This window comes from Cyprinodon variegatus, unplaced genomic scaffold (genome assembly GCF_000732505.1).
Source record: "Cyprinodon variegatus isolate N-32 unplaced genomic scaffold, C_variegatus-1.0 Scaffold331, whole genome shotgun sequence".
NCBI classification, from domain to species: domain Eukaryota; kingdom Metazoa; phylum Chordata; class Actinopteri; order Cyprinodontiformes; family Cyprinodontidae; genus Cyprinodon; species Cyprinodon variegatus.
In genome coordinates, this window is record NW_015150784.1 from 496,504 (window position 1) to 524,024 (window position 27,521).

General features: G+C 36.6%; 2 protein-coding genes across 2 annotated transcripts in view; both read right to left on the bottom strand.

Moving 5' to 3' along the window:
- Positions 1-20,556, bottom strand: part of LOC107091255 (protein phosphatase Slingshot homolog 1-like) — a 28,966-nt gene extending 8,410 nt beyond the window's left edge. Inside the window, exons 1-13 of the mRNA XM_015385075.1 lie at positions 20,217-20,556; positions 17,334-17,371; positions 12,060-12,160; positions 10,566-10,630; positions 7,039-7,160; positions 6,889-6,957; positions 6,578-6,643; positions 4,174-4,368; positions 3,993-4,086; positions 1,748-1,876; positions 1,067-1,113; positions 779-925; positions 329-529 (exon numbers count right to left, since the gene is read on the bottom strand). Of these exons, the coding sequence (XP_015240561.1) occupies positions 329-529; positions 779-925; positions 1,067-1,113; positions 1,748-1,876; positions 3,993-4,086; positions 4,174-4,368; positions 6,578-6,643; positions 6,889-6,957; positions 7,039-7,160; positions 10,566-10,630; positions 12,060-12,160; positions 17,334-17,371; positions 20,217-20,288 (1,346 nt within the window). The 5' untranslated portion in view covers positions 20,289-20,556. The remainder of the gene's footprint in view (positions 1-328; positions 530-778; positions 926-1,066; positions 1,114-1,747; positions 1,877-3,992; positions 4,087-4,173; positions 4,369-6,577; positions 6,644-6,888; positions 6,958-7,038; positions 7,161-10,565; positions 10,631-12,059; positions 12,161-17,333; positions 17,372-20,216) is intronic.
- Positions 20,557-22,640: 2,084 nt separating this feature from the next.
- The window catches only part of LOC107091277 (synaptic vesicle 2-related protein-like), a 13,190-nt gene continuing 8,309 nt past the window's right edge, over positions 22,641-27,521 (bottom strand). Inside the window, exons 15-16 of the mRNA XM_015385103.1 lie at positions 25,707-25,796; positions 22,641-23,722 (exon numbers count right to left, since the gene is read on the bottom strand). Of these exons, the coding sequence (XP_015240589.1) occupies positions 23,519-23,722; positions 25,707-25,796 (294 nt within the window). The 3' untranslated portion in view covers positions 22,641-23,518. The remainder of the gene's footprint in view (positions 23,723-25,706; positions 25,797-27,521) is intronic.

Sequence of the window (27,521 nt, forward strand, 5' to 3'; positions counted from 1 at the left end):
GTTTCACATTTCCTGTGGGGATCTTGATCTTGTTGAGTTTGTAAGATTGTGCAATAGTTAAGTAAACAAAGTTGATTCTGATAATCAAACTGTTTGTTCTCCTTTTTCCCCCAAATTGGAATCGAAAAAAGAATCGATAAAGAATCGAATCGTTTCATAGAATCGAAAAGGGAATCGGAATCGTGAAAATCTTTTCAATTCCCAACCCTATTCATGTTTTTATTAAAAAAGAAAACATTTTCTTACTCCAAAATATCTCATCAAGTCAAATTTCCCTAAAACCTCTCCGTCCCATTGGAAAATGGAGGAAAGTTGTAGATCAGCTCACCTGGCATCAAGGATTCCTTCATATTCGGCCAGCTGCCGCATGAAACCAGCATTTGGCTGAGCTATGCTCCTCTTCTGCTTGATATAGTTGTAGGCTTTCTCCAGTGACCAGCCGTATTCCTTCATGGCGTAGGCGATAACTGTGGAAGCAGAGCGGCTCACGCCCATCTTACAGTGCACCAGGCACTTTGAATTATTCTTCCTAAATCATAAATGATGGAAAAAAAGTCAACTTGGTTAATTATTTAACTATTTTGATGGGTTTCAGAGACTCCCTTAAAGCAGTTATCTCTTAAAGTGACTTAAGTGTTACATTTTAAATATTAGATAAAATCCTATTATATGTCAGATTAATGTGCTAGTACTGCAGCAATCAGGCTGCTGGCTTCATTTTGGACAAAAAACCTCTAAACTCCATAATCACAGATTTACGTGTGTTAATTGCTCTCACTTGGCTTTGACAATAAAGTTGTAGGTATCGTTCCAGTGGGCCAGCAGGTCGGTGGCATCCTCGTCGTACACGCGGACGTTGTGATAAGAGAACATCCCCGGGAAGAAGTTGTCAATCTCTCTGGTAACATTTAGAATGTAACCAACCCTGTGGAGGAAACATGTAGAGTTTTATTCTTTATTAAATAATAATAAATGATTTCAAAAGGACATGCTTCACTTCTTAAATGCGGCAAAAGCAAAACATTCAGGATTTTAGATTGAGAACTCAGAATGAATGATGGCTGACCCGCAGTTTTGCAGCTCTTCGAGGTTGGAGGCATTCCACTCAGAGCCCTGCAGGGAAACAAAGCAGAAAACTATTCAGAACATAGAGTATATCCAATTTCTATAACAGATCTTTGTTATTCAGAATTGCAGGAACTGCTTTAAATTACTTAGAAAAAACCCCCAAAAAAAACAAATGTGTCATCTCCTTATATACAAAGTACCTAAGCTGCATTATAACATTTTTTTTTGCACTTCCTGCTTCACCCTTGACATAAAACACAAAAAAACATAAAGGGGACATAGAAACAAAAGAGCATGTTTAAGATTTTTTAAATGAAGAACTAAATGATTTATTCCCTCAGCCTTTTATGATCCAGAGAGCATCTTGGATTTACTTAAATATGCTAATTGGGCATTAAAGGCTATGATTAATCAAAACTTGAATATCATTAGTTTTCAAATTAATTTGTGTAAGAAGACAATTTTTTGTATTTACCTTTAAAAAAACTAAAATCCAATATAGTGATGTGACAAACTTCACCATTAAACAGCTTTAAATAGGGCTTCATGCTGCTGTACGTCTTTTAAAGTTGAAGCAAATTTAGCAAATCCTCCTTTTGTCCTTAAAATCAATTACTTTTTCAACCCAACCTTAAAAAGCAGCAGAAACCTGCTTTTTATAAACAAAAATGTGACTCACCAAATAAACGTGGTCAAATATAGGAGTGGCCTTATCCATCTGACCCAAGATCAGGAGCATCTCGTTGTCGATGAACTCCTTGTATTCTTTGAGGTTACAGCTCATGTGCTGCTCCAGCTCATTACGGATCTGGCAAAGAGGAGTTTGTGTTTAAAATAAAACCCATTTTTAGACCAATCTTTTCCTTTTTATGTTAGTTAGCACACAAAAGAATATTTTTCATTTATAAATGCAGGAATATACGACAAAGAATTTTGTTTTCATTTTATTAAACTTGGGGAGTACCCGGATCATAATGTCATGTCTTCAAAAACTTAAAACGCTGGCTTATTCACAATATTTGGATTCATCAGAGGAGTCTGTAAACAAACTGTGTCCTTGTTATCATAGAAAAAGGAAAGGAAAAATGAAAAGACAACTGGAAGAGAAATATGGACTTCCATAAGTTTGGTTCATCTTTGAGTAAAAATTCCAGATGTCTGACGTAGCTAAATGTATGTGTTCAAAGAACTTCATGCAGGTATAAACAACGTGGAAATGTCCAGTCAGGAAAAGGGGTTTGTGTTGCCTTTCAGGCATGAATCTTATTAAGCTCTTATTTTGAAGGGCCATTTTCACTCTAACATTCTGAATCTCAGGTTAAGTTTGAGTTAGTACTGCATTTAGAGGCAGTTGGAGGGTAGATGAGTTCACATTTTTCTAAATTTCTGTGTTCAACTTGAATTTATCAACTTCACAGAGGCAAAATTGAAAGTTGATAATTTTATAATTACAGTTATAAGTTGATGTTAAATTGTAGTATTTACATGGAAATGCCTTTGATTCATTTGGGGCTAAAAACGCTTTATTTGCATTTATTTTCATAGGAAAGCACCCGTTACAGTTTTCAGTCTTACCTGGTACTACCAAGAAAAGAGCCACAGTAAAGAGCAACTAAAGATTACTATGACTTCCATTTTCATTTATAAGGAAGCCGTTTCAGTGTCTACACTGCAGTGAGAACAACAGCGGGTTAAAAATGTCAGTCTGAAATGCATGCATTAATCCCAGAGCAAAGCAAAAGACCTTATGAAGAAGCTGAATGAGATTTTGTACCAACACAGGCTGAAAGGCCACTAAGGACTTATACTTCAAAGAAAACCGATACTAAAAGTTCTTAACGCACACAGTGATATAGACCTTAACTGTTGGAGAAATGCCCTGTAGTCTGATAAAACTAAAGTAGAAATGCTTTCCTGGCACTGACCATTTACTCAAAAAACAAAGAGGGATGTGAAGTTAAACCCACAAAACACCATTTGGTCACAAGGAAGTCGGACAAATTTAAGCAATTTCTACAACACTTTTCTAGTATTACTGAAGTGCTATACGTTAAATGGCGTTGAATGCCTTGCCTGGGGGCACAGCTTAGAAGTTAAAGGGGGAAGCTGGAATTAAGCCGACAACAACTACTTTACCCACTGATCAATAGTCCCAGCACATTTAGGACCCCCTGAACATCAGGAGCAAATCATTCTGTTTAAAATTGAAAGCTACTAAACTTAAAGACAGTCTGTAACCTATGAATTCACTGGAAAATTGAGAAAACAAAAACAAACTAAAAACGTAAATTTCTTCATATTTAATCCATCCATTTTCTGTCTCGCTTATCCCTACTGGGGTCGCTGGGGATGCTGGTGCCTATCTCCAGCTGTCTATGGACGATAGGCAGAGTACACCCTGGACAGGTCGCCAGAGACACACACAGAGACAAACAACCATTCACACACACACTCACACCTAAGGACAATTCAGAGAAACCAATTAACCTAACAGTGAAGTTTTTGGACTGTGGGAGGAAGCCGGAGTACCATGCATGCTCAGGGAAAACATGCAAAGGCCATGCAGAATGAGCCGGGCGGGGAATCAAACCGAGATCTTCTTGTTGCAAGGCGGCAGTGCTACCCACCCACACAGATTTTTTATTTTATTTTATTATTTATTAAAAAAAAAATCTCTTCATATTTAAGATTTTTTTAAAATAAATACTACTAATAATAATAATGTAATACTAACTGGCAAAAAGAGAGAGAGAAACAAAATCTGTCTTATATAAAGTCAGACTGTTTTTATACAGTGGATGTAAGGATCTGGTTTTAAATAATAACGGTTTTGAGACAAAAGAAAAAAGATTGATTCAAGATTTCTCCAAAACGCTCAAATGAAAAATAGAATTTGCATTGTTTAGGCGGAGCTTGGTACAAACCTCCTTTGAGGTGATGTTCTCAAGATCCTGAAACATCATGATGTTGCGAAGTTTGGCCTTGATAAGACACTCGGTTCTTTCTCGCTCAGTTGGCCTAAAGAGCAAATTAAATGTAAAATATAAAAAACAGCAACAATCACACTTGAAAATTGTTTCTGTTGGCGAGTTATCGGGTTCTTACCCGTCGACGAACATGTTGGGAGAGTCGGACCTGGTGCTCTCCAGGTCGGTCATGGCATTCCACTCATTGATGAAGCTTTGCTCTGAGGTGATGCAGCTCTCATAAAAGGCCATCCATGTAAGAGCAATGCCACCAGGGAAGTAGTTGAACCGGCGGGACACCTCACAGGCCTTATGGAGGACCTGCAGGGCAGACCTGTAGGAATAGAAGCAGTCTAGGTCATAAGCAGTTTGCACCATCAGCCAGAATAGAGGGTAATGTGATAACTAAAAGTAACTAGCTTGCTGGGGAGGGAACTCATCAACCGTTATTTATAATTTACTTTATTTATACTTTACCTTTAACTAACCAGCAGGTGGTGTTTGGCAGGTTTATCATTACAAGCAAATTATGTTGATGTTATGAAATATTCAGGTCCAGTAAAAGCTGATCTCATCAAAGCAAAAAAAAAAATCTATACTTCTGACTGACCCTAATGGGGAATATAGAAGGCTTTAAGTATACCCGAGCTAAAAATAAATATTCCACTTGACAAATAATCTGGTTTAGGGTTATCATTTGCTGAAGATGGAAATGATTATTTTATGAATATTCCATGACTGCTGTGTTTATAATGTTCTACTCAGGTCACTTCTTTGGCTTTTTATAGGATTTAGGTGAATTTGCATCTTAGGAAAACATATTTTTGTTGATGAGTTGTTTTGCATTGTTATTCTGGTATTTCAACCATACTTAATAGTATGTATGAAGAGCTTTTCACAAATTTTCTTTTTTTGTTACTGAGAAGGATTACATATATGTACAGGCTCATGTAATCTGTGTGCTGTGAAGTATTCTCTGTTTATTTCCTTAATACCCTGTGAATAATTCAAAGGGTAAAATTATACAAATTGAAAACATGCATTCATTTTTTTTAGCTAAGCTACCATAAAGCACAGTAAAGTTTTCACGCATAAAGAACTCAAATTTAAGCAACCAAAAAATATTCTTAAATAAAAGCCAGAAGGTTTAGAACATCACTTTAAATCTGTTGTATGAATGTTTTAAATCATCTGATATGCTATTGTTGATGAAAATTTGTTTCAAGGTCATGACTTTTTCATTGGATGTTTCTTTCAATTAAAGGTCTCAATGTTTTTCTCAAAACAATTATTGTTTTCAAAATATGCTCACAGAACATCTAGTGGTGCGCAAGGACAACAATCAGTTTTAGACTGCACAAAATCTAGCCTTTATGGAAGAAAACCATTTTCTAAGGATTTTCATAAAAAGTCTTGTCTAAAGTTTGTCACAAGCCACCTGGTAGAAACAGATAACACGTGGGAGATGATGCTCTAGTCAGATGAAAACTAAATCAAAATTTTTGGCAACAATGCAAAACATTATGTTTGGCTTAGAAGCAACAAAGCTTATCACCATGAAAACACCATCCCCACTGTCAAACACCGTGGGGGAAGCATTATGGTTTGGGTCTGCTTTTCTTCAGCAGGGGCAGGGAGGATGGTTAAAATAGATGGGAAGATGGATAGAGCCAAATAAATGACCATTCTGGAAGAAAACTTGTTAAGAGTCTGCAAAAGAACTGAGACTGGGACAGAGATTTATCTTCCAACAAGACAATTATCCAAAACATAAAGAAAAATCTACATTGGAATGGTTCACAAATAAACACATCCAGGTGTTAGAATGGCCAAGTCAAAGTCCAGACCTGAATCTAATCGATAACCAGTGGAAAGAACTTAAAACTGCTGTCCACAAGCGCTCTACATACTACCTCACTGAGCTTGAGCTGTTTAGCAACAAAGAATGGGCAAAGATTCCAGTCTCTCCCTGTGCAAAACTGATAGAGACACATCCCAAGCGATTTGCAGCTGTAATCGCAGCAAAAGGCTACAAAGTATTAACTCAAGATAAATGAATAACATAAATTTTGTCCACTTCATGATTGTGTTCTGCTTGTTTTTGATTTTTCACAAAGAATTTCAGTTCTATACCTTTAAGTTTGAAGCCTGGAATATGGCAAAAGGCTGAAAAGTTCAATTGGGCTGAATTCCCAAGCCACTGTACGTTGGTTTGGTTAGCATTAGTGGACCTGGTAACTGGCTTGCAAACAGCACAGCCAGTTGCCATTTACTGGCTGGGGGAGTTAAACTTGTAGGTATCACCTTTAACTAATAGTTGATTATACAAAATCCTTCTGATTTCATTCTTTAATTATTTTAGTTTTAGAGCCTATAAAGTTCCCGAGTCATAAATATTAGAAAACCTATCTTAAAGAAAAAAAGAAAAAATAATTCCCACTTTTTATCTAAAGAAATAAAGCTGTGTTCATATACCAGATGAGAAAATTTAAGCAGAAACTATGTACTGCTTAAACTATGAAACTAATATGGTTTTTACTCACCACATTGCCTGCACAGAAACAGGCTTGAAGACATGTGACCGCCCTGCTGTGTTCACACTGAAGCCTCTGGTGAAGAAGAACAGGAGAGGAGGATCTGATGGAGGTTGGATGGTTTAAGAGGAACTGTTCATGGTTAAAATGATGGAACATTCCTCCAGCATAGATACAGTAGGATGTTACCAGGTCAGCAAAAACTGTTCCTGTGTAAATTACTGTGTTGACACTAGGAGGCAGTATGTCACCACTGGCATCATTTCAACCCACACACACATTCTGCATGCAGCACACAGAAAGCCTAACCATCATCTTACCCATCTCCATCTAGATGAATGTTGGTATCACTCCACAGAGGCAGAACCATCCCAATGGAGCAGTTTTTACTGGAAATAACCAGAACATAACTTTAGTAAATCAAATTATCTGAAATAATGCAAAATATAGAGCCTTAAAAGAGAAAAGACCTGTTCTTATCAGTAAAGTCCATTCCCAAAACAATGTTTTCTTCTGTATCTTGATGGCCATTGGTGTAAATCACAACCATATAACGCACTCTCTCCGACCATCCGCTTTCTAAGCGAACCGCCTTGGAGACAAAAGGAGACATCAAGAAGCTAGAAGATAATACTTTCAAGATGAGATCAAATGCAACTTAAACCTTTAGTGCAGTGAAAGTCATATTTATTGGCTACACTGGAGAAGATTTGAGAGTGCCTTAATTAACTGGCTGCAAATTGCAGCAGCAGAGTAACAAATTATTAAATACTTCCTTACACAATTATTTAAGTATATATCTAACTATTACTGGCAAAGCTTTTTTATATACAACCTTTTTCTAAGGTACAGAACTTTGAAATTATAAGCGTGATCATCATTTCAACTCTAACACCTTCTAATTTCTGAAAATATAAATGAACATAGTGCAGCATTTAAAACATGACTCGTAATTGTTTTGTTTCTTCTAGAAAATATTTTTTTTCAAATAACAGTAATGAAGACATGCTTGAAAATATGCATGTGTCATTGTATTCCATTTATTCTGCATCATATCAACCACAACTGCAGAAAATTTCAGACCTCTAGGTGTAACAGTTCCAGAGCTTTGTGACTTTGAACTTCTGGAGTCAGCAGCCTCTCTAAACCTCTCAAAATGTGTCAAATTATTCATTATTCATAATTGTGCTTATTGCTTTTACACAACAATTTTTACCCCCCCCCCCCCCCCCCCCAAAAAAAAAAAAAAAAAAAAACATTTTTGAAGCAAATATTGTTTTTCTAACTTTCCATCTAATTATCTAACAGTTTGCAATGATCCAATCACTAATGTGTGTGTGTGCCGTTTATGCCCGGCAATATATCCAGGCGGCACTATTCAAATTAGCAATGCTTACCCTTGTTTTAAGGTCATTTTATTGGTTACAGAGCCACAAATTGCACTTGGACTTAACCAATAGCAGCGGACTTTATAAGCCATAATATGAGGGGAATCAGGCTTAAAGGAGGCGACTGATGGGGAACGCTGGTGACGCTTCGAAGGGATGTCCCGGCATCAAATCTCAAAACATAATAGACGGGGACAACTTTGTCTGTAGGCTGGAAGGTAAGGGAAAACAAACATACCCAACATTGATCCTTAATGTTTGTGGGGACTAGGATAATTAGCAAGACATTTAGCATTAACTATAAGGATCAAACTTTTCTGATGGTAAACAACGAACTTTATGTGGCGATTTACTTGATTCGTTTTTATTTGTGGACCCTTACGGACAAATGGAATATAAACAATCTAAGATTAGGTTTATAATACGGCCTCAGAATCACTTCAAAGGTAGGAAGACAAAGCTTTACTTTAAAAATTCTGATTTAACATGCTGCTATATCTTTATTAATTGTGCTTTGGTGCTCATAGTTTCCATAAAATGAACTTGGCAGTTGAATTGTGGAGAATCTAAGCTTTCTAAAGATGTATGTATGTCTATATTGGTAAAAGTTTAACTGGTTTTATTTTCAAATGTAGTGCTGTTTCCATTCTAAAGATACAAAACTGTGCGCTGGCGACACAGTGGAAGTTAAGATGTTAAGCTTTATTTTTTATATTATTTATTTATTTTCATCTGGAACTGAGTAGATCTTGAATCATGAGTGATTTTGCATGTGGTGAACTATTTCTGTGTTAATATTTTGCACATTTCTTATAATAATAATTTTGATAATTTTCTTGCAGAAAGGCCCATCGAAGCCCCAGTTTTATGTTTTTGGAATCAGTCGTGAATATTGCACGGATACTGTGACCAACCTACTTTAGACTCACACTGTCTGCAAATATTAGAGATTTAATAGTCAAGTATTCCAATTAATTACAAATCCTTCATTCGTATGTGTTTAGTGTCACATATGAAAAAGTTTGATCTAAAGACATTTTATTTTACCCAAAAGTAGAATATTTGCACAGAGTAGTTTCTGGTACGACACGAAGTGTGTCATAAAAATGTATCATTGTGCAGATGTAAAGCATAAACATCATCTCATCTGACTAAAGGGCTGGTTATACTCCCGCAGCAGTGTGTCGCAGGTATGAAGCAGACATTTTTGATTTCTGCTCAATTTTGAAGCATGGTCTGCGCTATGGAATTCCACTCCACGATGCAAGAGGGACAATCACAAACTAGCTGTGGGTCGAGATACGACGTAGGCGGTGAGGAAGAAGGGGGGTGTTTGTACGACAACAGAGGGACATGAGGGCGAAAAAGAGCGGGAATCTGGGTGGATAAAGGGTCCCAGCATTCTCACCTCACTCTTCTAACTGGTCCAACTTCATGGGTCATTTTCTGCCATGGCGGTCATACAAACAAAACAGGCCAGTAAGGTACCAAACTGGAAATACGCATGTGTAGAGTGGATGTAGATTCCACTAATCAGAGGCTTCCTACAGTCTGCAGGTCACCTAAAATTTTGAAGAGGTGCACCAGAGTGTCTTCGGAGGGGACGGGGATGTCCCACCGTTCACTGCGGCCTCTCGCCCATTGACAGCTGGAGATAGGCACCAGCACCCCTCGCGACCCCACTCGGGATAAGCGTGCTAAAAAATGGATGGATGGATGGATAAAATCTGATTGTACATAGGTAAGGCAGAGTTGGGAACAGCTAATCTCAGTGGTAAGTGACTAAATTACATGATGACATCATATTTTCCCCCGCCAAAACAGATAATACTGATCAGAAGTTGATAGCAAAGGAAACGTTTCCATAGTCATTTAAATACCATTTTACAAGGGAAGCTAATAAATAAAGCTACCAGTGTAAGGCAGCATCCCTGTAGAACGTTTTTATCAGTAGATTGAGGAGGTTCGGAAGTACAACCACTTGTACGATGCCTCAGACATGTTGTTTTGGAAAATGAACACTCCCGCCGGCGCGGCCGAGGAAGTTCTCGTGAATTCTCGAATAGGCTCCCCATAGCGCTTTGCCGGGAAACTGCTGTGTGTCCCTAGAAATTCCAGAACGACGTTGCAGAAGCAACCAGCAAAACAGGTTTGCGACCAGACGCAAGCGACATTTGATGTGTGCTGTTGCAGAAGTATAATCTGCCCTTAAGGGAGTGAAAAATAAATAAATAACAATGAATAGAACCTTAGTGATATCACAATGGAGGAATTAACTCTCTGCATTTAACCCATCCCCTTGGGGAGCAGTGGGCCTCCACTGTGTGGCTCCCGGGGGAGCAGAGTGGGGTTTAGGGTCTTTACAACTTGGAAGCGACAAAGTCATTGTTGAACGAAGCACTTGATAATGACTTGGTTCATAGATGCTATTTAAGTTTTATGTTTAAATAAACAAGTCATCAGCTTCATTTTGCAGTGCATATCATATTGCATCTTTGTTATTAGAGCCCATAACATTAGCTATTAACTGTGTATAATTGTATCTTTGATTTAGTAATGTGTGAGCCCTATGCAAATGCAGTGATGTGAGCACAAGAAAAGAAACATACCAGCTTGATGCGATCCTCAGACCGTAGGATCTTGAACATCACCTGCAGATGTTGAGGTAAATCACCTAAAAGAGAATTATTAACATGTAATGAATAAGTTACAGATCATCTCGGAATTTTACATAGTGCTATAGAGATGGATTAGCCCTCAACAGATTTATTCCAATTGTGCCTCTTATATCAGTTAAACAATTCAGACTCAAACAAACATTATCAGATAAAGACAATAGTAAATGCAAACTGTTTATCTCAAATGAGGGCTTTATTTATTAAGGGAAAATGTATTGAAACCAGTGTGGGTAAATCAGTAAAAACGAGTTCAGAAAAACTTAAGAAACTCAGAGACATCCATCGCTATTAATGAAATGTATTCAACACTGGACATTGTGGTTGGAAAAAAATATTTCCCATCCATTCCTCTTTTCTTAATTTAAAAACCTGAATGGAAGCTTGCTGTGTTTGCTTTATTGCACAAAGGTTTTCACTCAGGTTGCACACTTGCTAGACAAGGCGATGCCTGAGGCTTATCCTTATAACACGCAAGAAGTTGTTTTCCTCTGTGAGAAGTTTTAGAGACGGGGTTCAGGCTCCTTTAGGTACAAACTTATTTTAACATCACACTTGTTTGTTCCAAACCATATGTGATTTGTTTTTGGGTAATTTGCATGGCAAATCCATCCCAGCTGTATGTTTGAGTTTAAGTAGTTAGAGAAGCTCTTTGTCTGACCAATGCAGTCAGAACATTAACAAAGACAATATGTTTCTACCTGGAACTACAGCAGTCAAGTTAGGTGGAGTTTCAAGATGAAAACCAAAGATGACCATAATTAACACAAATGTTCAACTCACATTTTTCCAAACGAACCTCTGACAGAGCAGGCTAAGGAAAAATGCACTGCCATCAAGATGCAAACTTATGTGCAAGCAAACATGGGTTAAGGAAAACCAACAAGCCAAAATCTGAAGGGCCAACAAAAGGAGTCCTTTGAAGCTGCCTAACGAAATCTGATTGCAATGAAAAAGGCTGTTTATCCTAAAAAAAAAAACTATCCAGTGAGGCTGTATTAAAACAATTTAGCTAAGACAAGATGCTCCAAACGGCTGGAAAAGGATGTAAAATACAGTACGGTAATTGGAAACGCTTGAAGGTTTCAGTTTCTGCAATCTGTTATTAGGATAAGGGCAAGGCAAGTTTATTTGTATAGCACATTTCAGTGGCAGGAAAATTCAAAGTGATATCAATGAGAAAAAGTAGGATAGAGGCAAAACAAATAGTTAAAAGGAATATAAGTGGATAATTAAAAAATATAACATAAAAAATGAAGACGGACTAAAAACTGTAATAAAGTTTAGATAGCATAGTCAGGAGCTACACTAAACAAATACCTTTAGAGACTTACAAGTATTTAGTTTTGTCTTGACTTTAGCTGCTGTGCAGATGATAATGGCAGAAACCAGTGGATCAAAGCTCCATTAGTATAATTTAGTTCTTACCTGCATGTTTGTGATGCGTCGGTGTCTTTGGTTCCTCTGTGTTGCCACCTTGCTGGAGAAACAGGGCAGCTCCTTTGACCATAAAGAAACTCTCACTGATGCTGGAAAAAAGCAAAAGAATAAATAAAATAAATAAATAATAAAAAGCCCTGAAAAAGAATACCAACACAACTTACAGTAAGGCATTAGACATGCCAACAGCAAGTCTAATGAAAGTTTTTTATTTTATTTAGATAAGCGTACTTAACACTAGAGTGAAAACAGAAAAACTAGAGTTCAGTAAATTTTCAATTATTTTGCCGCTTTATTTCATGAGTTGTGAAGCTGCGTTCACACCATAAGCGTTCTGGGCGTCAAAGCGTCATGTTTACATGCAAAGTCTATGGGGGATGGCGTAGAGAGGTCCAGCGTTGGGAGCAGCGCATCAAGGCGTTTGGAGTCTGACGCTGGAGTTCAGAAAATTTTTACTTTTGCCACTTTAAAAATACCAACATAAACAAACAATTTTAAAATATTGGATTGTATATTCTGGTACTTTAACCTTTTACCACAAAAATTAAAAACTATCTGCTACTAGCAGCAGGATTCTGCCAAATAAAACTGAGTAGAGTCCCAACCCAGCTCCTCTTCACCAACATATCATTCCTCCATCGGTTAATCTGCGTTTTTTTTTAACTTCTCAGCAGTTGCCACTGATTTTATCCATTAAATAACATTGACCCACTTAAATTTGATTCCAAACGGAATAATATCATGTATTTGAACTAAAATTAGACCCTAAAGCCATTATAGATACTGAGGTGCATTGCAGAGTAAACTCTGAAAACACAAATATCTTAAGAACCTGAGTTGGTACAAATCTGTAAATTTCAATACACTTTCTTCCCCAAACTATGTGCATTTATTTTGCAGTTTGAGTAGATAAACATATTCTGCTTTCATTATTACTAATATAATATGTCATTACTATAATAATATGTGATTTAATGCCGCAAACACTGGGAAACCATGTAGTAATACAAAAATGTAATGAACGCAAATGACAGCCACTGTAAGAAGGATTCGATTAGAAACATGAAATAAAATAAAATTAAATCAGGGGCCCATTTGTGGAGAATATTGGAATATAGAAAAACATAAAAAACAAATAAAAAAATTGATCCTGACAAAAGGTTAAAAAAAGTTGAAAGCAAACTGATTTTACAGAAAATCCTCTTAGGCTTAAACTCATTAGTGGCTACTGTTGGGAATTTCCCTCAAACCACCACAAAGTGGGGTCCATACGGTATCCCAAAGTAATATACTATATATAGAAAAGCAAATAAAGCTGGTTGTTGTATACTTATCACATCAAAAAGGTAATATTGAAGGTATTTTGTTGGCAATGAGTGGTTGAAATTGATTAACTATAGGATTTATTTGCATTCTAATAAACCTACATTCATATCTATTGCATTAGCTACATCTAAGCTTCAATCAGTTTGACAGTAAAAACACAAACATTTGATCTTATATTACCACTATTTTATCTTTTTCTTCACCTGAGGGAAAAACAGAAGAAAAATAAATAAAGCAGCCCAAACAGATTCCTGTAGTTTCTGAAGGTCTTTAATATTTTTGTTTAACCGAATCAAAGCAAATGGCAAAGATTTTGTTTTTGCAACAAGCTGCTGTTGACAAAACAGCTAAAGAACCTGTTCGAAATAGAACAGAATAGAGTAGAAAATCCCTTTATTGTCCTACAATGGGGAAATTCTGGTGTTTAAAGCAGCAAAAAGATTATAGAAACAATTGTCACACAAATCTGGACCTTAGAAAAATGTATAAGAATATAATAATAGTGAATAGTTAAAATATGAACAATAAAAATACTGTACTGTAAAGTGTTTTAACAATATAAAAGCTGTGTACATGAAAAATAAATAACTAATATACAGCTATGGACATTTTTATAGTAATGGATATTTGAAAACAGCAGCAACATTATAGACGTGTTCCCCATTAAGCTGTCTATGGTGTGCTTACACATACTGACCCACCTCCTAGGTTTAGGTGCCTTTTAATGCCCCAATAATTTATAGGTCCAACAGTACTGCAGCTGAAGGCCTTTAAAAAATATGAATATAGTAAATGAACCCTTAGTTGTTGCTATGAGCCCAATCACTCAATGTAATGTTGCTGTGGGAACTTACATGCGACAGATCTCCTTCCGAGTCAGAGAAGCTTTCTCTACAAAGTGAGGCAGTTCTTTAAAAATAGCTCCATGTGAAGACTTTAAAACTAGATGCATCCTGCTGGTTTTAATATTTTCAGTCACCTAAGAAAAGCTAAGCCTCATCCAAAAAGAACCCCCAATTTCCTCTTTTGTGTCCAATCTCCTATAGCAGCCTGATACATGTCATCTTCCATGTTCTTAATCGTCACCTCAAGCCCCGGCGCTTCTTTCATGCCCATGCTGCCGGCTGTTTGATGCAGCACGTGATTCATCCATCAGCTGAGAAACCCTCTGCAACAATACCCTCATTTAGACTGAAAGTGTGCAGGCGGGTGGGAACGTCTCATGTTTGACATTCGGCAATCAAGGCTTCACACCAGTGACGAATCACCAAACATGACAAGGCTTTTTTTTCCCAGCCTACAAATCCAACAAAGGCATTAGTGTTTGGCAAAGCTTTGCTGACAAATGCCTTGACTTCTGTGACGTTGGTTGGATAAAGAAAAGTCTTGTTTCTGAGCAGGGACAAAAGTTTATGCACTATTTGTTATGTAACAGAGTATGAGAAGCTGTTTTTAAAAACTTGTCACGCTGAATTCATTTTCCTCTGCTTTGTCTGAAAACTACTGAGGGGAATATTAAGTGTGGAAAAGGCAGGGAGCAGGACAATCTGGGCTATAAGTCTGTCAAAAATATGCCTTATTCAAGATAAAGTGAAACTAAAAATCTTCTCAACATTGTTCAAAGTATTCTTTTAGACCTCACCACAATACCAAGTTGTTGTATATATATAAAACAAAGATAGAACAAGGGACGTGCAGCAACCAAAGTTTTCAAACTGGTACAAATAATGTCAACATGGAAAAATGCTGAGGAAAACTAAGTAACTCCTTACTGGGGGCCTTGATCACAATGTTAAAGTTGTCAACAGAACAGTTAGTAACAGATTGAAAAAATATGGCTTGATTCAAAAGGTTAATCAAAGAAAGTTTCCCCTATTTAAACAGAACATTTCTGCGCGACTTGTGACTTACAGTTAAGCCCAAGTTTATTCATATGCCTGCCAGATATATGTTCAAGGTCATTCCCTTCAGACAGGAAATACTATTCAAATTTTGAGGTGATGCACATTTAGAGCACAGATCTGAATTGTATACAGAATGTGTTGAAAGGCCCTAAAGATTAGGGTGATGGAAAGGAGGACTTTCTAGCCTCATCATTAAAGTTATTGTCAAACTACCACTGAAACGTGCAAAAACTTGTTAATAACACACAATTTAAATAGGCATTTTGTTCTAAAGCCAATAAAGTATTTTTTTAATTATTAAGAAATAATTTTAACATGCCATTTTTAAAATGGAATAGCCATTATAACAAATTTCTCTTTTCACCCTCATTTTTTGAGATGCGTGTATCATTACTTATCAATAAACAAACTTCCTTACTGAATAAAATAATTATATATCTGGACTAACAGGGGTAGGAGTGACTTTGGTATGGTATTAATTGTGGCTGAAATTAAAGACAAAATTTCAAGAAATAAAGAGACCAAAGCAGAGATGGTTGGTCATAATCTACAGAACCATGCATTGTGAAAAACAAACCAAGTTTATCAGCTCACTAACAGTTAGATATGGCGGGTGGATGATACGTGCTTAATTTGTAGACCAGAAAGCTAGAAACCGTGCAGTCAAATAAGTTGATTATCAAGTCATCTCTATACAGGATTAATTCCCAGTTTAGGAGATCAAATGTCAATAAGCTTAATGCTGGGTATAATGATAAACGTCCCTGTTTTCCACCAGTCCAAGGCCATTCACTGCATGTCCTCCGCTTTCTTCTCTGCTCTTCCTTTGGTCCAACAACTTATAAATAAAGGCCATTATAGCTATAAAACCTTAGAAACAACAAAACCATAACACTAAAACCAGCAGCTGACTACAATCAAGCACCTGCAATAAATTAAATTGTTTCAATAGTCCAGTCAAAGTCAAAACCTCAGTCTTTAAGAAACCCCATTATCCAAGTTTGAAGCTAGTTTGGTTTAGCTGAAATGTTTAATTCCCCAAAAAATGAGTATCCCTTCAATCCCAATATGGTGGATTTTCCCACTTAAAAACATAATAAAACTACTTTATTCCCACTGATCACAGCAAATATAGCTGCAAGGCAAATAAAGGATAGAGTAGCTCCGCCCAACGCGCGTCAGACACACTTTTGCACCGCGCAGCCAGAGCAGCAAAGCTGCTTCAGCCGCTCGTCAGAAGCTGGTACAAGCAGCAAAAAATGAAGCAGCAGACGCGATTTTGCTGCTCCTGCTGCGTCCGGTGTGAAAGCAGCATGATTAACTCTGCTGGCTTTGCTCTGCCCACGGGCTGCTGAGAGGAGGATGGTCACGCCGGCTGCTGTCCGCTCTTCTTGCAGTCAAACACCGAGCAACTTTCTGCTCTTAAATTGTTTCCGTGCACGGTGTACTGCATTGCGCACTATTGGCATCAGTCTTAATAAAGTGAAGCCACACTTTTGACCTGGGGGGCATTTTAAAGGGGTTCCGCGACGCTCGCAACCAGTTCACAACAGATACACATGAACCATGGCTGTAGGCGTGACCACCTGTGTATTTTTCCTGGATGACGCAATCACGTTAAGTGTTACAGCCAATCACCGAAACTTGGTACCGAAAGACGAGGCATGTTTCGATACTCTGTAGGACCGAAGCATTTCGGTCGGTACCATAAAAGAACCGAAGTTCGGTACCCAACCCTAGAAAAAATACATAATGCACACAAAATACATAAAGGAACTGTAAACTTGGTGTATCTATGGCCATTGACTTTAAAAAAAAGTTAAAATAAAATCTATATCTTTGGAGTAAAATATATAACATTAAAAATCCAAACAGACCTAAAACTTGAAAAACTTAAGCCTGATTTAATGTCAGAGGATAGGCACAAAAAATTCATTGATTCCATATCATACAGTGTAAAAAAAACAAAAAAACAATATTAAGCACTTATAAAAAAAAAAAGCATGGTCTCTGTAAGTTTTATAGTTCTTACCTCTGATTATTTTTCCTGTCATCATCACTTCCAAAATCCTATAAAAAAGAAAAAGAGAAAACAAAGAACAGAATTTAAATAACACAGCAATGATAAATGAATGGATTCATATCAGTGGTGTACTATTATAGTTTAATTTTTTTTAGGTAATAATAAAATTATCCCCAATTAAAAATAAGGGAAATATAATTTTTAGAGATGCAATGATTACGCTGCTAAAAAAAATCCTTAAAATATGTTTAAAGCTGTTCTGTTAAAAAGTAACCGATACAGCAGCATTATAAATGGTTGAAATTTTAAGGTTTAAAAATGTTTGCTTCAAATGTCTTAAAGGTATTCTGGAATTTTTTTTAAAGACCTGCCCCTCTCCACTTTAAAAAAAAAAGAAAACAAGCTCATGCAATGCATGCACAAGCCAATTTCTCCTTGTGCGCGCCCTGTTTAAAATGTGCTGTTCTCATAGCTCATACAAGCTTACTGTGTCCACATACAGCATATGCTATATGTCCACATATAGTGGACTTTATAGGAAACTCAGTTAACTGACCGTTTCCTTCTCTGCGTGGTGCCTGCGACATCTTTGTAATTAGTCACTGCTGTCACTACCCAATCCGTCCCAGAAGCACAATCCATTCTGTGCATGCAAGAACAGATACACATCTGATTGTCCATAAATAATGTAATCATGGTACTAAAACTACTTATTTCTATCCTTAGCGCAATAAAGAATAGTAATACACATCTGTAAAAAATGTTTTCTGACTTTTGTGAGACAACTTTTAAGCTTTTTACATTTTCTTCGTTAAACTGCTTCTCTGACGTCATCATCGGACATGCTCAGAGCAGTCCGGCAAAATATGATTAAACCATGTTTATCTGCATTCTAGTTATTTCTTTCTTTACATTACGCACTATATAGCATAAGGTTAAAACAAAACGAAACCATAAAACTCAAAAACACTAGATTTATGTTTAAATCCAAAGCGAAAAAGTTAGCTCCTCGAAGTAGCGTAGGATCCCATTTCCCGGTGCAGATCAGGCACAGACAGCTGATAAAAGAAAGGATTTCAAGGCATTTATCTTATAATTTATTTATTTTATTTTATAAGAAATACATTATCAACCTTTAACATGTTATATTTTAGTATGTTTACTATTTTTGGGAAGGGAAAACATGATCTAGGTATTTTTAACAAAATAAAATCGAGGATGAACGAACCGGAAGTATATCTGGATGCGCAAATGAGCTGATGGCGCATGTGCAGAACGGATCATGCTTCCGGGACGGATCGGGTAGTGACAGCCACCGTGACAGCAAATCCCATAATGCTTTGCGAGGAGAGCCTTCATGCAGAGCATTATGGGATTTATCTGCCTCGTCTGAGACCTTTCTTTTCTGTTATGACCCTTGGTAATTTCCAAAGAACCGTGGTGAGAAAGGTGAGCTTCAATGACTATCTGAAACCATAGCTCACCATAGATTTGTGGATGAAAGTGCGCACGCGCTGAAAAAGGTAGCTAACGGGAAAAGCGTGTAGGACCGCCTTACTTAGACATATCACCAGAATGATTGACAATTAGGAGGACCACTTATTTAAATGATCTACCCAGACATAAAAGATCATTCTCTAAACCTTTAAATAAAAGCAGAGAATGGCATAAATGTCCCAAATAAAGACTAAAGGTTACATTCTCAGATTAAAGGTTAAATTGCGCCCTATAGATGCCTTTATGGGTACCACTTGTTTATTGTGATACCAGAATATACTTCAGCACTGATAAGTGATGCAAAAAATAGAATTTGCAGCAACCCTGCCTCATTTGCACACAAATAAATTATTTTTTTTAAAAGTTCAACATAATGTCAAGATTCAAATTATCCGATAAATTTAATGTAAACTTTAGTATTTTGACTATAGTATGATACTATTCTTGGCTAGGCTGCCTATACATAAACGGGACTAAACAAACAAACATTATGTGAGAATTTACGTTATTTTTTGCAGTTTCAGGTGTATTTTTAATCTAATATACTAATGTATCTAAATGTATTCATTAAATGTTACACGTTTTGCTGCAGTTGGAAGTAATTATTTCTCAAGAATAAGTCAGCGCCATCTGCTGGTCAGATATGTACTGTAATTTTATTAAGTCCTTAAAAGTGTTTACAGTAGCTCACTTCAGACAGCGCATTTTCTTCCTCTTTGATTATACCATTATGTTGAAGAAGAGATATCATAAACTTTTCCTTGCAGCTTTGTAAAAGAGTATTTCACAAATATGGGAGGCTTAAGTAGTTTTTTAATTTTTTGGTTTGTTATAAAATTAAAGCCCAAACTCTATTATTTTTATAATATTTATAGCAGAACTTAGAATTTGCAAAAACATATAAGTCAACAGACAGAATAAAAATCTGCTTATAGGTGCTTTTTTTCCAGACAAATTTAACATCATTACAAAGGTAACCAATTCTATAAAACCATCAGTCATTCAGTAATGCAGCTTGTTTCTAAGGTTTATTACATCACAAATAGGCCATAGGCAAAGGCCAGAGTTTGTGGACTAAACTAAGTAAAAAAAAAAAGCTGCTTTTCTCCTAAATTGCAGAAGCTGTGAGCGCGCAAATCCCTGTAAACAAGCAGAGAGAGCCAGCTGAGCTCCCAGTGCAAAATGAGCACTTTGACAGCTAAACCCTGAGCAGCTTCCCCTCCCCCTCTGCAGGATTTTGTTTACAAATCCGCGGCAAAAGCTGCAACAAACAAAAACTCCCAAAACAACAGCCTTTGCAGCATATTGGTCTCTGAGGAAAAACTGTACTGGTCCTTGCAGGAGCGTTTCCTCACACCCAGCACATGCATCCCCATCCCCGGCTCCCTAACTCACCTCCCCCGCGCTGCTGCTAGCCGAGGATGCCGCACTAGGGGTGGGGGATCGCTGCAGAGTCACCAGGGCCATGGTCGGTGGACTGCGGCGGCCGTGGAGGGCAACAGAGGAGCAGGGAAGGGAGGGGAGAAAGATGCGCCGCTGCTTCTGCCTCTATCACCGGGCAAAAAATAATGCCTAGTCAGATTCTCCTCCAGCAATAATAGACTCCACAGACCCCGCGCCGGTTCCTCTCGGTGGCTACCGGAGCCCTCATGAGCGGCAGAGGATGGCAGACGTCCCGTGCTTGACTCCAGCCAGCGGTCCCAGAGGTTATGACGGCAGACAGACAAACAAAACACGCTGCAGGTAGCAAAGCAGAGCAGAAATGACATGCAGCTTTGGCGGCTGCCTCTGATTGGCTGGCCTAATTCGCGTGTGAGCTGTCATTGGGCCAATGTTGTCAAGGTGACAGACCAGACTAGGAACTCCCATACCATGCTGCTGATATTATTCCAACTAAAAATACTGCAGGAACACTGTTTGATAAAACTGACATAGAAATTATAAAAGTAACAGGAAAAAAAAGCCTACAAAATAAAGCTCATGCATGTATTTACTTAAATTATAGTTATAGGAATTAGAAAATAGTAGTCACAAAATTATAGTAGAAATTATAGTCAAATGAAATAAGATTACAATAGAATAAATCTATTTTCAAATATATATAAGCTGAGTAAGAATATTTTTCAAAAATAACAGCTATTGTAGTGTTAAACCAAAAGACATTTTATAAATGTAGCAGATAGATGGCAAATAACAGTTATTAGCAGTAGGGGTGTTAATAATAATCGTTTTGTATCGATGCATCGATCCAATGGCCGGCGATCCGATGCATTGACACGTCCGCAAGAGTATTGATTCATGGTTTCATCTTTTTATCCATTTGCTCCTGGAACAACTTTGCTACTTCTGTTATTTGCTGTTGTTTCTCAAATGAAATGCTTAAATATATTACAGCTTTCATTGATTTATTTCACATTTGAAACATTTTCTAGCCTGTAAGGTAAAAAAGATTGAACCAATTAATCTAATCTTATCGTGGTGTATTCTTGAGAATCAAAATTAATCGAACCGTTGTGTCAGGAATCAATACTGAATCGAATCGCCATGATGGGTGTGATTTAAACCCCTGATTAACAGTATCCAAGTGATCATTAATTGCTAAAGTATACATTTTTATTAAAATAAATGTACTCCCATTAAGTGTTGAAACTTGGCAGCAAGATGGCAGACAAGACAGCCCTGCAAAGAAGAATAAGGCGCTGAAAAACCACTTAGAACAGGAATCACATTACAATTGTAAAAGAAAATATATAAATATTTTGAATTTAAGATAACATAATGTTGTCATCTGTCAGGCTCAATCCAGGATTCCTCAAGTGGAAAAGTTTTAGTTTGACCTGGTTTAATTTAGTGAAAAATTCTCTTTAAGGAACCTTTGGCTATCCGATTATTAATCTATTAATCAAAAAAAATATAAGCACTTATATATATATATATACATGAATTTATGTTACCAATAGGATCATGTTGAATTTTGTAGCTTAATTTTCACAACCTATTCTGTGTAACTAAGCAGGTCTATAAGTAGAAATAAGTAGATACCTGTTATTCATATTCATTTTTTTACTTTCCCTCAGCCACATAATTCAAAAAATATTACTTAATAACAAATATAAATAATGAATTGAACTCAGCTTTAAACATGAGCTTTACTCTATTTCCATCAATCAATTTCTGATGTAAATAATGATTTTATTGCACAGCTAACATGGTATAAATGTCTGCAATAATGAGGAGGTAAAACCACGGGAATTGATGTTACTTCTCTGGCCTATTTTATCTGATTTTTATCACAGCAACACAACATTTCCTCAATGAAGCATTGTGATGACAGCATTATGCTTTGGTAGTGGATTTATTCTGTAATTCTTAATACAGGGCAGTTTTAGAGGAAAACGCTTTAAAGGCTGCTAAAGAGTTGAGCTGGGGTAACAAGTTCATCTTCACGGTAACAAGACTGCAGCCAGAGATGTATTCCAATGGAAGAGATGAGCTCAAAGAATGTTAAATAAAAAATAAAAAGAACAGTAAATAAGTAGTCAATGCTCAGAGCTGAATAAAAAAAAGATAAAATAAAGCTCTATAACTGCAGATCTTTTTAAATCAAAGTGAGTTGGAGTTATTTTGCGTTGAAGAATGGACAAAAACATGAGTCTGTTAATGTGTGGGTAGAGAGCTGCCATCAAAACTCACAACTGAAAAAGCAGCAAAATGTTTAAAGTAAAAATAATTATAAGAAAATGTGGAAGGCAGCTAATGACAAATCCTAAATAGTTTTCATATTTTTATTTGCAAAATTTCATATGAAAACATATTTTCTTCGAAGTTCAAGTTGTGCTTCTGTAATTAACAAAATTATAATAAATAGCTGTTAAGTTATAATGTGGAAAATTTTATGGGATATGATTACTTAAGAAAGGCAACATAATGATAAGTTCAAGCTTTTTTCCCCATCTTAAAAAGATGCTCAATCATAATGCATTAATATATAGATCCTTTCAATTTGGAAAAACCATAGTTGAAAAGTAAAACATAACAATAATAAAACATAAACTCACGAATACAGAAAAACAATAAATTCTACTAAGAAATTCTCTGTTCTCAGTCTGTCAGGTTTTATATGACTAAGATGTGTTTTTATTCAGTTTAAATTAAACAAACATATGCAGACCAGTAGACAAACTCTTAAGCCAAGAGAATATTTAAAACAATATATTGATCTTCCCATTTGGCCCATACATATTTTGTTATTTTTCTAAATCAGAAATATAGCAGCACCATGTAGAGTAAAACAGTTTAAATGTTCCTATATGTGGTTAATCAAAAACAAACATTTGAACATGTCTTACAGTTTTTCATCCAAACATACTTTTTACAGTAAGACTTTAGGTAAACAATATAACAGAAGGAGTAATGGGAACATTTAGTTTGGGATTCTAAATGTTTGGTGTTTTTTTCTGAATTTGTTCTTAGAGCACATACAGGTTCTATTGGTCTTAATAAACGAAACAGTTCAAGTACAAACATCCCTCTATCATCACTAGAAACAAAGACCAGACTTTTAGTTATTTACTGTCCTGTAATGAAACTTTTCCTTCAGCTCGGCACTATATCAGTCTTATAATTCAGTCCATCACTCTATAGTCAAATGTTTCCTTAGAAGGCACAAAACATCATTGATCTTTTTCCTGGTTGACCTATCTCTGGTCGATATTGTGTGTTGTACCATTTGACTGATGGGTTATGTCGGTTGTCTGCCCTACGGCCTCCTGATCGATGCCGGACTCCTGTAGACCCCTGCCCAGAGTTTCGATAGGCAAAAGTAAGGACGCGATTCCAGCCAGCAGACTGCAGCCACAGTAAACCGAAAGAGTCAGATACACCGATTTCCTGAGCATCACCTAGAAATAACCAACAACATATTAGGAGACAGGAAAGCTGTAACTATGTTGTACATCATTATGCAATCATTAGAGTTTTAACAGTGTTACTCTTTCTGAATATGCTCACCTAAATATAATCTCCCCTCTGACTTAATATACGTATATGAAAATAAGTATTATTTTTTCCTTGCATCAAGTTATGAAAAAATAAATTTCACTGTAAAGGATGAGGAGGATTTATTCGAAATTGCTTGCTCACATCTTTGGTGATATTGCTAATACATTTGACTGTCTCTGTATGTTTACTGAGTGTGTAACTTGATACATTCCTATTTTTTGATGAAAGCTCAGTGTTATTATTGAGCAGGGTTCAAATATACAAAGGGACATGGACAATAAGACAATGTGTTCATCATGCTCCTTTTTACCATGTCCTGTTCATATTATTGTATGACATGTAAAGTAAAAATATTATGAACTTGGATGAATAATGCATGCAATAATTTGAATTTTTGAATGTGAATAAACTTTAACGTGATATAGAACAGTGTTTAAGAGTTGATTGATGCCTACCTTTAATATTTCCTTTTACTGTGAAATAATATATTGAACAAGAGTGTTGGTATTCTAAAGAGGTTACCATACAAATGGTGTCTTTCTGACATGTACAATTTATTGATCAAATTCAATTTAATATGTAATTTCCAATCACCTGTGGTCTTTTGGACTTTATAGTATTTATTTATTGCCATTTTGAGAACCATGTTCAGTATATAAACCTTCAGTTTTCTGTAAATGTAAAATAATGAGAGTCTAAAGTGAGATTTAGGTAATTAACGCCGAAGAAATAAATGAATAAAACAAAACAGAAATTGCAAAAAAGCAAAACATCTGAAATCTTATGTGTGCTGGAATATCTGGCTTTTTTTTTTTTAAATACTAAAATAAATGGAATCAAGTCAAAAGTATAAAATGACCAAGAACAGATTTTTTGCTAGACTTTCCCCTTACAGCAGATTTTCTCCACTTGAAAGGTGGTTGTCTTTTGAACTGTAAACATTTTTACCCAAACTGTCCTGCTAGCTAATACCTACCAACTTGAACCATAATTTAACAATTGTTATCAACTTCTAAAGAATAGTTTCCATTGCTGCGATTCTTAGGAAATATGAGTAAAACTCTTCAAAACTATCAGAGGTGTTTATATCTATGATGTAATCATTTATAAATGTAGTCAACTATATAAAATATTATTATTTTTTTCTTTATTGCTTAAGAAACATCTTAAAATTAAGGTTTTCAGAAGCAGAGATATATCTACAATACCCCAACTTTAACAAATAATCTTAACCCTGGTATTTACAAAGAAAGGTCACGATGAACAATGTGTCTCTGGTAATTTCCACTAGTAGGCTACTCCAAAAAGATCAAAATCAAATAATTTTTTTTTCTGTTGCAGATCAGTTAGGATGACATTAATCAGTTATATATATCTATCTATACCTCTTTACTTTAGACACAGCTTCAACTAAAATCTATATTTGACCATTCAAAAGGCTCCACACACCTTTAAGTAGCCTAAATGATCTGTTCAAATACTAGTTAGTTTCACTAACACTAGAAGAGAAAGTGTTTTAATTGATGTCACTGAAGAAGATCAGCCGTTACTTAACTTCACATAAAAAATAACTAAGATAAATAAATATATAAATAAATAGCTATTTAGAAAAGTCATGACATCATAATCTTCACCATATTTGTTTTCCCAAATTAATTAGACAATACAATCTCAGTGAAAGCAAACTTATGTGTTTTGAAGAAAGTACAGTAATACCTTTTTAACTTTATTATTTTGAGATTTAGCAAATTGAAGTCTATTTATTTTAACTGACATAAAACAGGAATAATTATAGTGATTGTTCTGAAAGTGAGAAAAAAGTTTTTATGTGTTTATATACCATGCTGTAAACATGGGTTTCAGCTGTATGGCAAAGCTGCATACCTGAGCCACAAATGGTGTAATAAGAGCACCAATCCTTGCAACCGCACTGGAAGTCCCCATTCCTAAGGCTCTGATTTCAGTAGGAAAAACCTTAAGCACAAAAATAAGTGTATATGTTAGATTTCGATTTTCTACAGATTTCTATAGCCCCTTTTCCACAGCTTTGCTTTTTCATACAGAATTACCCGACTAATTTGCATTACCTGTGCTTTCCTTTCACAGTGCTTTGAACCCTCAAGCTACTCAGTACTTCTGTCTGCTTGTTCTGGCTTTTGGGCGGGGTAGCAAAGAGCAATAATTAGTGGACTGTCTGGCTTCTTTTTTGTTAAATCTCCCCAGCCGCCATCTTCAAACTGGCATTCTGTTTTGTTACATCCAACACACACAAACACACATACTCGTTCTGCTATATGTAGTGAGGACCATGAGTTGACTCCCATTGATTTTCAGTCAGTTTCAACCCTTTCTATTAGCCTGAGTGCCATTCCGAACTTAGTCCTGCCCATAACGTTTGAGTTCGGGAAGTTCGGTCTGGCATTGCTCAATATTAGCGCGAGTATGCTGGCACAAAATCTGGCGGGCCAATCAAATTGTCAGGGCGGGCTTTATACGATGATGGACAGATGATCAACAGTAACGTAATCAACCACGTCACCAAAGCGCGCTTGGGTGACAACAACAATGGCTGCCGCTGGAGAGTTGAGGTGTGTAGATTCTGCTATTAGGTCTGTTCTAGAAGATATCGATAGCAAAATAATTTTAAAAGAGGAACAGAGAAACGCGATCAAGGCTCATCTTCTTATTCTAGGCGTGCAACTGCACGCTTTGATTTTTGTTGACAACAACTATGCATCGCTTAACACACGTCACGCACTCCGTTGCTCTTATTGGTTGTAGGTCTATCCAATTGAGTGCAGAGGCATTTTTTTTCCTGGTTCTTTCGAAACACGCCCCATAATCACAGCTCTATGGAGCAGTATCAGACTCATATTCTGACTAGAATTGAGTAGGACTACGTCAGGCTACCTTTCTATGCCCTAACCCTAAAACTAACCCTAAACCTAACCATTACCAATGCATACCTCACACTAACCCTAACCCAATTGGCACCTTAGCTCTAAACCTAACCATTTGCAAAGTAGCTTTTGAGGACCAGCAAAATGTCCTCACTTTGCAACAATTGGTTCTCAATCTGATGGTGAAATTGGAAAAATGGTTCTCACTCTGAGGGCTAGACAGGTACACACACACACACACGTTTCTCTATCCTCCGGGGATTTTCAATTTACTTCCTTTCATTTCTTACCCATTTCTACAGCTTAAACGTGACCCTTACCCTAAACCTAACCATTGCCGGCAAATACCTAACCCTAACCTTAACTCAATTCACACCTTACTCTTAAACCTATCGTCTAACCCTAGTAAAGCATTTGTACCAATGTGGACCAGAGGTTGGTCCCCACTAGAGGGCTCAGTCCCCACAATGTGCAAAGATTTATGGATAAGGGTCCGCACGATGTACGAAATACACACCCACCATTTCTTAAACATATGATGGAGAAGAGGGGGAGAAGTTACGACTGTTAGACAGATAATTAGGTTCCAGCTCTTTTAAGCTTTTAACTAAGGAGGATGTTTAGTGGGAGTTTGAGTCAGCAACGCACAATGATCGCATCCACGCTACGATCGGAGCAAAAATGGCTGAACTAAAGGTTATGCACACCACAAAGCAGGTGAGGGACAAGCTCAAGAAAATGAAACAGAACTACAAGAGGCTGAAGGACCAAAACAATCGTTGAGGATCAGACTGCCAGA